Genomic DNA, 14,503 nt, shown 5'->3' on the forward strand with positions numbered 1-14,503 from the left:
ATTAAATGAAATATTCATTTACTAGTATTTTTAGATGTCATGGAAAAAATCACACAGCCCATATTTTTGATACATTTAGAAACAAGAGACTAAAGACTTCAAAATAAAATATTTTGACGATTCCGTTGCGTTACAAATAAAATCCATCGATGGTGCAATTTTTATATTTATATACTGTGTCGATGCACTAATAGGCTACGCTCTTACAAAGACACATTTAATGTGTGACGAAGCCTCCAATGAACGTTCAATTTTGTACCCCTATACTGCTAATACTAACTGGTAACCTTAGGGTATAAAAAACCTAACCTCATAAGAATAATGGAATAATTAACGCATGGAATGAACCGTACACAAGAAGACAGCACGTTTCTTAGTAATAATTAATAATGATATGAATTAAGACATAACAGGGGTATTAGATTCTAATATGTGAAGTTACATCTATTTGTATTCCATAGGGACAAATATTAATGTAATTATATCATGCGATATCATTCATGGGACTTTAACAACGATTGTTTCTCTGTATCAATATCAATAAAGATCAAATATCTTCAAATATCTTATGGAGATCATTTCGTTTTTACTCACAGAATCCATGCATCTACAAAGGAGTTAACTTTAATATTCAACCTAAATAATGAGGATTTAACTTGATCATCAGCAAACCTGAAGATAAACATTTAAATCCCGACATGGACGTTATTTATATTTGTCATGTGCTGGGTTTTTACGAGAGCAACAAATGCAACTGCTTATGATTCCTTAAAAGTGATTTTACAGCACAAAACAGTATGAATCGTTGCATTTCAATAATAACCAAGCTCATACTACCATGAACTGTTGATAATCTTACAAATATCAGATACATCATTTGTATTAGCTATTAATTTTAACATTTGAGTCCCAGGGAACTGATTCCGTAAATTCTCGGAGCATATTAAGAGTGTTAAGAGGTCAAAGTATTAGTTGAAATATAACTATATCTATTTATCTTTTTCTAATAGATAAAGCACAAATTAATAATCATATAAAGTTTAGGCTACTGCAAAGCGTAGCTAAACGACTCATTATATAAAGTATTAAACCATAACATCATTCTGACACCGCGTTAAAAAAATATTATAATGTTTTTGACGGTTCCAAAAAAATTAAAAGTAACCTTGGATATCATAAATTTAGGTTAAATTATTTTATACTGTTCAACTGTATGATGACCACTAATAAAAATAATATGTTAAAATGGAGTGAAACAGAGATATTTATCCGCGATTAATGCAGCGAGCATATTGGCTTTAGATTTGGTCTTTACCAGGAAAAGTAAAGTTATCACCAAGTTATCACCAATCAGAAACCCTAGGAAGAGGAGAGGCATAATTCGGGCATGGGGTTTCCGTACTTAAAAGCTATAGGGACAAACATATACGAGCATACCGAGCCGATAAAAGGACCTTTGTTTTCGCTTGGACATGAAGATTTTATATAATATTAACATTAGCGATATATTTACAGCGTAAGTTCGCTAATGGAAAATATTTCAGGATAAGAAATCATCTCTGGCAGCTCCATTCATTGAAAAAATAGATTTTTCATGAATCCTAGGTGATTTGGGGCTAAAACACAGTTTGTGGTAATGATATTTATAATGCAGGCAACACTTATTACGTATATGTAAAGCGGTTAACATATACACAAGGATATAACAACGGCCACGGGGAGGACAGGACTTCCTCCAATTGAAAACTTATGACCTTTGAATGTGATTTGTTCGAACGAAAAACACCTCGGAAAAAGACGAAATTGTCAAGAAGAGACAATTGAAACAACTGCAACACAACTCGTGAGTTTCGGCTTCTTTACGCGTGAGATTTTCCCCTCAAACTTGGCATCGAATAACATCTGAATAGGCCAAAGGCCATCGCAGTTTCAATGCGGGAACAATAAGACCGAAGCGGAGAATTGGTTGCTTATGGCCTCTTTTCGTGGCCGTTCCGTGGTGCCCGGGAGGGATTAGAGTTTGCAAGCACGTATTTTTGGTCGGCTCATCAATATCGCGCCACAATTACGCACGATTAGGGCATGGTTGAAAAATCGGTGATTCTTCACATCTCGTCCCTAATGCCACTACTCTTCGCTGCTCCCATCTACCCGTTCATCCGTCCCCCGCGCCGGCATCCCTAACTTCCTCCGCCAACTGGGCGGACTGGAGCAGACCGGGCGAAAGGGAAGCATGCCTCCGTATTCGCCGGATTAGCAAACCTCGGGAGACGGTGAACGAGTCGCGGGGATCCACGCGTTGTCCGGGCGGTCGGATCCGTTCTCCGGGCGCGACGCTCGGCCCGCAGGCCGTTGGAACCACGGCGAAATGTACACGCTTACCAGGCGGAGATTTACTGCACTGATCGCGATTTGAATGCCTTAGTGACGGTATTTAATTCATTTTACAACTACTCGAGGATATTTATGCATTTGGAAGCTCGACGACATTTATAAAACAAAGGAGGTGATTCCGGGTTATGATCGAAAACAGTCTTCCTTTCTCTCCGAGTAAAACATATATTCTCTTGATCGATGAAAAATCGACACTTTTAATAAAACTGTCTTCCAACTTTAAATTTACTATTCATAACCGAGTTGGGGTTTTAATTTAAATTTACGGGATAAAAAATTGAAAAATGCCATATAGTGACACTTTATTAAGGGAAACCTGAAGTGTATTCTATTGATTCACGTGTTAATTAATGTATTAAGGGACACCTAACTGAAATTTTAAAATGTTCATACATTGATAATTGACCCTATGGTTTAACTTTCTGTGTTTCTAGCGCCACCAGTATTTCATTTATCGGCAACCTTAACATAGGCATCCTTTCAATGTTGCCTCAAGTTATTCTGCCATATTGAATACTCTATTTCTAGACGAGTTTTCCGTCAAGGTAGGCAATTAAACATTATATATTATCCGTCATTATCGACGAGACGAACAAATTGCAAGGGCAGGAACCGAAGTCGGAAGTTTATATTCCAGAGTAAAATGCTAAAGTATTATTTTGTTGTTGATGAACACTTTCCGCGAAATAAAGTCTATTCTCGATCGAAAGACACTTAGACTTGTCAGAATATGTAATTAAAATGCACGACGGTGATAACAAGTTTTTTATTTCAAGTGGACCACTAAAAATTCGATGAAATCTACCTCATTAAAAAGAAAAACTCCAATTTAATGGTGTTTTTCGAGCTTTCCGTTCCAAGATGTTTCGGTGTTGCCTCATCGTATTTGAAATCTCTTAAAGCCATCGACTGTAAATGTAATTAAAGAGATTCGACGGCCCATTTCTCGTAAAAATGTAGCCTACAGATTACTCTCATGCAATACTATTTAATACTGTGTAACCTATTTTCATTTCAATTTGCACGACATAAAAAATGTTGTATTTCATGACACCTAAAATTAGAGGCACCATGGAAACCAATACATGCCATTAGGACGAAACGTTTTCTAAAACATTCTTTTCTTATTTTATGAAATAACATTCTTTCCTGTCATATGATTAAATATAAATAGCACAGCATACGTGTGCTTGTATCAGAAAAAAATGGGATAAATTTTGAGCATTTAGAAGTTAAATATAACGATAAAAATAAGTTGTGAAGGTAGATTGATACAGTATTGGAAACAATTACATAATGATACATAATATTCAACAATGTTACTTCTTAAGTTCTTGGAAGAATTTGATTTGCAGCAGTATTAGTGATACTTTTAAAATAATTTTTAAAAATGCTTGATTTAGGCCCAAAGAAAACGCAAGTATTAGATAAAACCCAAGTAATTCCATTTGTAAATTACTCATTACCATTGAATATTACAAAATATTTCATATATTTTAATACGTAATAAATTTAACTAATTTATTTATGCATACAAAGTGTGCTCGGGACTATTTTTATCTTCCTTCTTTTTACTTAAGTTCTAGTATTCATTCTGAGAACATTTACATAAGCACGGCCATATCCAACGTAAGCAGAGTATCTTATGATTTTTGTCCAAATTTAAAATTAAATGTTAGTCTTGATGACGAAACAGGAACTTTTCCGCTATGAGAACTTAACACGAATAATATATATATAGAAATTTTTACCTTGCCGCGTACGTCTAAGTATTATGCAATATTTGACTGGATGTCATAATGGCCCATGGAAATGTATTAGGGTGCCTCAGATTATTTTACTTAGTACTAAAGATAAATATTTACTTAACATGCCTGAATTCACTTGAAGGGAATCCAATGAAAGATGAGTTGAAAAATCTAAGAAGCCAATTAAATGAGGAATTTCACGTCAGTAAAAACAGAATATCCGTGCAAAATAATATTACGCATATAAACAGAAAGTAGCCGGACGTGTGCCGGCAGTAGCTAATGAAGAAATATAATTATCTACTTGAATAAACTATTACTATGTTGTCTCAGAACTTACGAACAGCTGAGCAACGAACTGAAAACGATTTATTTTCCGTTTAAACCGTACTATACTCGATATAAGTATCTCATCATGAAATGATGCCTCCCACATATTTATGCAATGATGAGAAAGTCCGGTACCTGCTTTTAAAGAAATTTTGGTGACATTATTTTAACCGTCACATAATCCTTAAACGCCTAATATGGGTAACAAATGAAGTTTTCAATGCGCCATGTAGAGGTTTCAAGTGTTATATAATTTTTGATCTTACAAACCTATTTGAACGAGAAATTTGAATAGGATATTTACGGTTGTGCATGCCAATCCTAGGCGTTTTCGTTTCTTAAGGCATGGGATAAGGCAGTGGCGATATCTGGTTATTTGAAGTGGTTTAACGTACTCATAATAACGCTTCTTCTTCTATGCAAAAATAGGTTTAGTATGCGTTCCCCAGCCATGCTCATTGACCCTCATTAAAAATATTAAGCACTCCTCGCTAGCTGTTTCACCTACACCTCATTGCGTGGGAGGAATGGAAACAAGCAACTTAATCCTTTACAAAGGAGAACCACATCAATGCCATCGTCATAAATTCACTGAGAGAATTATTTTTGATGCAGATTATTTGGAGAAATTTCCGATAAAAAATATTATACCTTCAATTATTAAGTTCATAAGCTAATTATTCGCAAATTCGTGATTTCGCATATAGTATTAAAGATGAGATGATTTATTGTACTCATCACTTACAATTCGTGTTTCGAATTTAAAGATTTACTAATAGATGGATAAAGACAATTTCAGGTAGAAACTTGAAAGTACATAATGAAATAAATTATTTATTTTAACGGAAACAAGTATAGGACGTCGCATTTAATGGGAGTCTGCTCTCTTTCCCACTTCATATGATTTTGCTAATTGATAATTCTCGAATTATACTTTTGCTAATTCATGAATAATACTGCTAAATTGGGACGTCAATTAAAATCTTTCGCACACCCAGGGGACTATACTGTATTGATATACGAGTTCACTGTAGTCTTCCGTAGGTAATTACTACTAATTATCCCACGAAATACTACAGGTAATAATATTGACACCATGGGTACCCACATTTAGGATGCTTTAAATCTTTTTGCGAAGTGATTTTCTGCAAATGGTTCTTCGCTGAAGTAAACCTTCATGGGTATCAAAAAACGTATTTGCAATCAGTAAAATTGTTAATATTTTATCTAGAATATAAATATCAAGGAATTTAAATATTAAAAAGTACCTGTACTAGATTGACAAATATTGTTTTCTTGACTATTGAGCCGAGGAAAAAAGATACAACAGAGTTGTGTAGATTGTCTACCTTAAATATTTCTACATAAATCTTCTTATTGGCACTCATAATAAGATAAAAGTCTCCAAAAATTGATATGATTCAAACTTTTAAAATTTGTATTGACACTTGCTGTTGTAATACACAATATTCATTTTAAACCGATTTTGAAAGAAGAAACCACTGTGAACGCTCTAATCCGAAATCTATTTGTATATGATTATTTCTTGCACAAAAAGGGATACCTTACAAATATGGACACGTAAAACTGCCTATTGTAAAGAGTGTAAGTAAATATTACACTTGTATTCGATCTAACAGATTGAAAAGAAAAAATTAGCTATCAACATATCGTTGGGGTGAGCTGTAAATCGTAACTGCGATTTTTACCTCAACTAATTACTATAAACTTGAAGATCAGAGATCCCTCGCGGTCATTATGTAATGGCTTCAAAGGAATATGCTATACCCACTGTTTAACTGAAGATGTACATCACGAAACATTGATTTTACTAAAAAAACTCGTTTATGTCTTGATATATTGTTGTTTATATAACATTAACAACTTATGAGAGCAAATTATCTTATATAATGAGTTGTCTTTCACTTATTAATATATATTACTATTATGTCAACAGGCTAAGGCAAATAGATAAAGGCTCTCAAGTAAAACTGTCGCTGGCTTTAGTTTTTTTGTCTCATTTCCCATGGTGATATCTTAGTTATGGAAGTGAAAAACTGATCTGCATGAAATTTGGTTGTTATATAATTGATTTTATTCTGCCCTGCTAAGGCCATCGAATTTCTATACATCTCATCATAAAAGCATTAGAGGCGTGACTTCCACGGCATCGCAACTGTGATAGAATATGGGAGGGAAAAAATGGGCATGGGGTTTGAAGATGAGTCATTTTGGTATTTCCCGAGATAGTACATCAAAGAATTTCAGTGGAACCCGAAAAATTCAAAGAAAGTATACGCGTGTAAATAAATATAACCATGCTGGCTTCCCACCCATAGGGCCCGGGTTCAAATCCCGGCGGTGTTGAAAATTCTTCCGCGGTATCTCGATCCCTACTTGAGGTGCTTTGTGGAGAGTACTTTGAGTGAGTACGCCGTCCGTCAGATGGGAAGTTAAGCTGCGGACTCCTTAGCGCCTTTCGTAAAGAGTAGGCTAATGCCGACACCGGGTTTCTCTCCACCCTTCATCCTTTCCTGTCCATTCCTAATGGCGCAAATGACCTCAGCTCTCGGTCGCATCCCCCAAATACTACTACTATAAATATAACGATATAGTAGGAGTAACCAAGTCCTGACGCAAGTTATATTGTGGTTAAAACCATAATGATCCCGTGATTTCCGTAATTGCTTTGCATATATATATATATATATATATATATATATATATATATATATATATATATATTTCTATATATTAATATGCATGCAAAGCTGTCCTCTTTACAGGTTCCGAGCGAGCCCGAACAGGTACGGCACGTGTAATAATTGGAGGATGGGCTGGCAAAGGCTAGTATACTTATTTCCAACTTTTTTGTTTGCATCTAATCGGAAACTGACGATAGTGAATTACGTTAATTACTTCACTGGAAAAAATTCATAAGTCCTATTTCATTTTAATTCTTTTACATTGCACAAAAAATGTAATGTATTGCACCTTTTTTCATTGTGGTTTATTGAAATCCTTAATATCAGCTTGTCTCACATGCTGAAGAGGTGTTTTAGTACAACTACCATGTTGTGAACATTATCATCATTATTTAAATTGTTAAACATCTCCATTATGAACTAACGTTGGGGTACAAATTAATTTTGGCGTTGCCGGCATGGTTTGGAATTACCACCTACCCAAGTTATTAGCTAATGACTCCATCATGGGCACCATTTAGTTGTAAGTATAACTTTTTCTATGCCGAGGACAAAATCCCCAAGCCGTGTGCAACCCCACCGAGTGGGCAGACCCGGGGACGCGACTGCCACCGCCGCCGCGGCAATCGACGGTGACGGGCCCGGGACGATGCGGCCAAGTCCCCCAGGGAGCAGAGATGATTCCAGCCGAAGGAAAACAAAGATCGCTCACCCCATTCTCAATTCTCAGCCCCCTACCCCCATCCCTCCACCCACAGAGCCAACATCCTCCATATCATGTGCACTCGGAGGGAAAATAATCTAGTTCGCCTCTGGATTAGGAAAACTTCTCTGTCGGCAATTTGGCAGGCAGACTGAGGGTGCGATAAGAGCCGGGGGTTTTGTGCGTGCGTGCGGGGGTGGGGGCGATCGTTGTCAAGGGGGAAAGGGCACGAGAGTTACCTACTTTGTAATCTCTCTACACTCTCCCCCCCCCCCTCTATCCCTCCCCTCGCTCCTCCACCCCTCCTCCAAAGCCCTCTGCTAAATCACTTCCTCTCCGCGCGTTACAGGAGCTATCCCCAAACGCCGAATGGAAACAAATTAATGCCCTCGGTGAGATAAAATGTGCCCAAAGTGCAGTTAAAGCAACAAATCAGTCGTATCAAGGGTGGGGACATTAAGGGCGGTTGGGGCGGGGAAGGGCGCCCACCTCCTATCTATTCCTTTCCCCCGAATGCTTAAGACCCTCGCTCCCGTGAGCTGATGAGCCGTTCCCGATCACGACACCCTCGCTCCCATGCCCCCCCTCGATGATCTTGGGGCATGAGCGACCCAAAGAAAAGGTTCCCCGGTATAGCATGTAAACATTAGGACGGCGAGTGAGCTTCCGTGTAATGCGCACGGAGGAAGGAATGCTATAAAATTGCACCGCTGCGGTGGATAATAACTCGAGAAACGTAAGCTACCCTAATACTCTAAGCTCGACCTCCTTTCATGAGTTTTAATTCTCACGGTTTACCAGTACATCGCATTTTTTTCTCTGTCACCGACAAAATGATCTTTGAAATAATAATTGGATTAAGATGGCTGTGAATACGACGCAATGCTGTTAAAACATACGGCCTCATTAAGACAATAACGTTACACCCAGGGAGGAAGTCGAGTCAGAAATCTTTCAATTAGGTGGCGCAATAACCATTTTTCTCATCTCCGCGTCATTTCCATTGCCACTTCAGCATCAGTTCATATACATATATCGTTAGCTATATATCGATTACTTAGAGCATCGGATAGGAGGAAAATTACTCATATTGGACGATGAAAGAATTTATCAGAGATTTCACTTATGACGCATTCTACATGTAAGAAGCCTTGGGTTAACACGCTGAAAGTTCTCCGAATTATCTTAATGTCTCAACTGTGCTCAACTCAACGATGCATTTTACATTATGGTTTAACTGCTTTGTATATTTCCTTAGGGTTAGTGTGTAGGTTGAATTGTGAGCAGATATATAATGGTCTCAGTTGTGAGAGGAAGATAATTTTTGCAGTTGAAGTTAAAAATACAATATGTAGTTGTAAAAGCTCGGGGGATGAATCTTAAGTCCTAGAGTATTCCCCGAGTCTGAAAAATTAACGTTTAGTCTCTCGTGGAATACATGTAATAGCACTCCGCTTCGGTGACAAAGGCAGACTTATGATAAATGCAAGCCTCCTATTACGAAACGAAACCTGGGTACGACATAAATGCGAAGTATTCTAGTAATAAATGTACTATATATCTCGGTTAAAATTTTCACGCTCATGTTACACGTATGAGGAAGGTTACTCATATGAGGAGTACTGTGAATTGAGAGCTACATGTTAACTTGTGCACCAGAATCATGTTGCATTAATTTTAAACTAGGAATTCGATTAATGAACATGCTAGCTGTAACTTTACTCCTGGTGAGTGCAATAGAGATTACCTGTGGGGGTATTAACGGATGTTTAATTAAAGCAATATGAAGTGTCAATAAATGCTAATACGTGTAGAAAACGTGAAGAGACGAATTAGATTGCCGGATATATGCTGCGCTGGAATTTAATTGGAAAATGATCCACCTATTGGAAGTTCTTAGGTTCTGAGATAAAACCCCGATGGAGAGGGATTCTTTTTCTTAATAACCGACAAGAGAAACTAAAAAATATTGCCGTGGCGTGACAGATAATTCTATCATAGAAATTAAATGGCCGAAATGGTAATGAAGGTACTACACTATAAATGTTCAAACATCAATAGGTTGAGAGGACAGGATATTCAAGTCATTTTCCACGACTTCCACTAATCTATTTTCACTATAGACTTATTATTTTGCTCTTATTTCTTTGAATATTTTAGTTTAAGAACAATTTTAGGTTTTTACACTTCTAGTTTTTAAAACGCCATATTTGATTATACCTACCACTAACATTTATTGCTGGTTCAAGGACCATTCGAACGAATTTCATAGTCAGAAATAACCGCGATCAACTATTTGTCTTATAACATATTTAATGATAACTGAATTTACACAATGACTGATCGAAACATCACTTATAAATAGTTAAATGTAGCAAGTTCATAGAAAAGAATTTGATTTTAATTTCTCGACAATGATTTCTCCAAACTTTATCACAGAAAACAACCCTTTAACTCAGAAACACATAACAGAAGCATAAAATATTTGCAATCACCATATGAAATCCATGCAAAAAGTGGCATTTTAAAGGAAAATCTCCAATGAAATGGCTTAGTAATATTGAACCGGTTATTGCTGGTTAGTGAATAATTATAGGCTTTGAATTGTTCTTTACAAGACCAAAGGGGCTCTTTGAATGAATCAGTGACCGTTAAAATATGGCATGCGTTAAAAAAGTTCAATGATTTTGAAAAGCAAATAGATTTTTTGCTATTCCTCAAAATTGTCTGTATATCCAGAGCCCAAGCAAAAAGACAGTGCTACTCAACTTATTAAACAGAAGAAAAAGGATGTTTGAAGCATAATTTCAAAGACATTACGGACCGTGCGGCAGAATGTGATTTTATTAGATTTTCCTCACGGTCGTAAATATTACAGCTTCGAGAAGAAAGCTTTCTAACATTACTAGTCTTACTATTTTTGGAGCAGGCAGACTTCAACGGGGGGTGAAGGTACTTACTGCCTCGTTGCGGTATCTGCGCAGCTGGAAGAAAAGAAATGAAAGCAAACGCTGATATTTCGGTTGAAAAGATGACATCCATCACCTCCAACACATATATTCACATGTACACATATAAACAAGCATACATAAACAACAAATAAATGAAATCATCATACCGTCCGGGACATGTATCCCACACGCAAGAGGCACAGGGTAAAAAACACAAAAGAATTAGTTTATCAAAACACCATTACATACACACACGCATACGTATATATATATATATATATATACTTCTGTATGTATATGTATATATTTATATAATGATATAAGAGACACATAAAAAGACTGCCTGGGTGAGATTCACGCATCTGCCATCCGCCGTAGATAATGCACAAACGTTCAGGGTTTTCTCAAAGGGAGGAGTGGAGAAGGAGAGGAAGTTTAAATGGATGTTTAGAACCAAATCAGTGGGGGGGGGTGAGGGAGTGTTTTGGTTCGCCCACCTTCCCGCAACCCCCGGCCCACTCCGGGTGGAGTCGCCGGATTTGTTGGGAGATGGCCTCCGTGGCTCTTTCGTGTTGCGGCCCGTGCGGGGGAGTGGGAGAGGAGGATGGAGACTCTCATTTCTACTCACCATTTGCCCAGCTAGCTCCAGCCTTCGGTCTCCGATCGCGCCCCAAAGGTACGCGATGGGGCGACCGCTACCGACCATGCCCTGGGACCGCGGCCCGAATCCCGTCAACCGGCCGACGCCACGACTCCACTTGCCGAGTCGACGGCGTGCGGCCGGCGAGGATTTTGCTTTTTACTTGTATGCAATTATTTTATTTTATGCAAAATTACCATAATGAGAAGAAATATGAAATACATGGGAGGGAAGAGGAAGGCCCAGTGGCCCTGAAAGAGAGGGCCCTCTGGGCGTTTCCTCTTAACCCATTCCAGGTCCAACTCACCTTTCTCCGTGCACCCAAAGGTATAAGAACGAGAGCAAATTGCTGTTTTGGAGTTCGAAGCCTTCTACAGACGTACCAGTATATATTATATGTATACATATTAAGTAGATAAATAAAAAAAAATAGTGGAAGAGCATATCATGTTTTTTCCATGAGGAGCGAGAGGTATAGGTAGTTCGAATGGAGTTTCGGGTGAGTGGATGGCTTTCACTCGAAGCAGAACGGTGGAAGAGTGGAGGGATAGGAGAGAGAGTGTTTGAAAGGCGCGTTTTAAACTGCTAGGGGTTGGTTTGGTGCCCGCATGAAGAATCCTCCTTCCTTCCCATCATCCGTGCCTCCCCAGAAACTATCCGCCCTTCTCTCCACCACGCCCCGTCTTTCAACCCTCCTCACCCACCGTAATATATTCCTCCTCAGCCAAAAATGCTTTTCACGACTAATTTGCCTGTCAATTTTAAGGCACTCGCTCAGGGCCAAGGTGAGGAGGCACAGCCTTCAAAGGAACCCGCCACCCACCCCACTGCTTTACCTCACCCGGCTGCGGTTGATGTTTAATTTGAACGGACAAAGGAAACCGGCATTAAGATAGGTACACCCACTTCCAAGACATCCAGGAGGATCAGTTACCTAATCTTTTGTGGACGACCTTTACTCACCCCTCTCCCCCATGCCTTCCGAACCCATCACCACCCCACCCTCTTCAGCTCCCCCCCTCACCCTCCAAAGTGTGTGTCCCTCAACCCATCCAAAAGGCCGTGCCCTCAAGGATATAACGGGGCTCGTTGGAGCAGCCTTGGAACTATCTATTCGCTGTTTCTTCTTTCCTTCCGCTCCTCCTCTCCCGCTCTCACCCACTCCGAAAGCACTCGGGTACGAAGCTTGCACCCCCTGCTCACAACACCTCCCCGCCTGCTCCCACCACGACGGGGGCCGGAAGGGCCCTGGAGGTTGAGGGGAGGTGATCGTGTGGATGGTGGGGAGGGGCGGGGTGGTGTACACACGGGAGAGGCGGAGAGTGGGGAGAGAGGACGGGGAGCTATAGCGCGTGTTTCCCTCCCCTAAGGACGACTATGATTAGGGTGTTTGACGAGAATGAAAGTTGGAGGTGAAGAGTTTTTGCACCGTCGTCGGCACGTGAGTCGGGGCCGGCGAAGACGCGGTTGGTTTGGATGCAGAGGCGATCCATTGTGTCGATGTGGTCGCGTCAAAGGGACCACTTGAGTTTCTCTGCCGAATGTGTGCCCAAAGCCTATCCCTCTCTCCTACCAGCGTGGTGTGTGAGTGAATGATATGGGCATCCGAAAAATAAATGGAAGAATCCAAACAAAATATCCCAGCCAACCAGCACCCTCCACTCGCTCCAGAGTAACACATCTAGCACCTAATACGGGAAAACATTGCCTAGTTCGCACCACATAAGAATAAAAAAAACGAACGAGCCAGCATCCATGTTGCGACAAACAAGCAAAAAGTAAGGGTAAATAGGTTTACACCACATATACGTACACAATATGCTTGAGACTGAATCCAATTAATAATCGTTCAAGGGAGTTGAAAGGTTTTGGCGACTTGGAAGGTAGGTAACAAGGAAATTTTCTATTGGGATCATTGGTGTGGAGATGTGAGGGTTATTTTGGATTAGGGAAGGAGTTTAGAAGTGGGTTATGAAAACGGCATCCTACCAATGAAGCCAAAAGGGGGGGTATCGGGTTTCCCATACGAAGGGTCAGGTTTGACACATTTCTCATGCAAAAGCCACTGGACACCAAAGGCAAGACCGAAGATGCTGGGAGAAATCTAAGCGAGACTGACTATTTGAGTTTGGCTAAGAGGAAACTGTGACTCACAAGCACGAAGAGGAGGGTGTTTTCCTTCGTTTCGAGTTGACTGCTCTCACGTTAACATTGCGCATCTGGCAGTCTGCAATGAGAACAGAGAGTAGTCAAAATTTAGACAATAACCGGGAGAAAAAAATGTTCTTTAATGGGAGGAGAGAAAGAGAGAAGAGAGAGATGGAAAGAGAGAAGAGGTGACAGAGAGAAAGAGAAATAAGAGGATAGTCGGCGGGAAGAACTAATGGATTGTGGATCGGGAAGTCAGAGAAGGAAAGAGAAGCATTCATTGCGAAAGGAAAGAGTAAAGTAAAGGAAAATGAAGGCGAAAAGAAAGTTTCAAAAGGAGAAAGATCACTGAAAAGTAAAATTGAAATGCGAAGGAGCTAGGGAAAGACAAAGAGGCATGGGAATGATTCAAGAAAGATATCCAAGCGATGAAATGTGGAAGCATTTGAAGAAAACAAAGAAAATATGGTAAGAGTAAAGACAGCAAGAGCCGATGGGAACTCTTTACGGTCAAGATCCATGAAAGAAGAATATTTGGGAAGGAAAGACTGGAAATTATTATGTAGATTAGAAACTGAGAAAGTTATGTAAACGATTTCTATGAGAAAGAGTGAGAAAAAAAGAACGCGATAAGGGAATTCGGTGAGAAAATAAAAGATATAAGTTACGCGAGTGGCAGAAGAGGTGTGGTGAAGTTAATATATCGATGGAACGAAAGTGAAAATTGGGCAGGAAGTGAAGGCTAATGCAATTAAGCAAAAGGTACTTCAGGAAAAAAAATTGAAACATGAGCCTGAGGTGAACAGTTGTGAAATCCAACGAAGAGAGAGATTTGAAGTGAAAAAGGGAAAAAGATGGGAACGAGAAAGGTTAGGAGCTTAAGA

The 14,503-nt window shown here is 39.3% G+C and overlaps 1 protein-coding gene across 1 annotated transcript in view; it reads right to left on the reverse strand.

The window, feature by feature from the left end:
- onecut (homeobox protein onecut) overlaps window positions 1-14,503 on the reverse strand; it is a 294,852-nt gene that overhangs the window by 48,654 nt on the left and 231,695 nt on the right. The window contains exon 3 of the mRNA XM_071593120.1: window positions 10,841-10,864. Coding sequence (XP_071449221.1) covers window positions 10,841-10,864 — 24 coding nt within the window. The remainder of the gene's footprint in view (window positions 1-10,840; window positions 10,865-14,503) is intronic.

This window comes from Hetaerina americana, unplaced genomic scaffold, assembly GCF_022747635.1.
Source record: "Hetaerina americana unplaced genomic scaffold, ioHetAmer1.1.p SCAF_51, whole genome shotgun sequence".
Classification (NCBI taxonomy): Eukaryota; Metazoa; Arthropoda; class Insecta; order Odonata; family Calopterygidae; genus Hetaerina; species Hetaerina americana.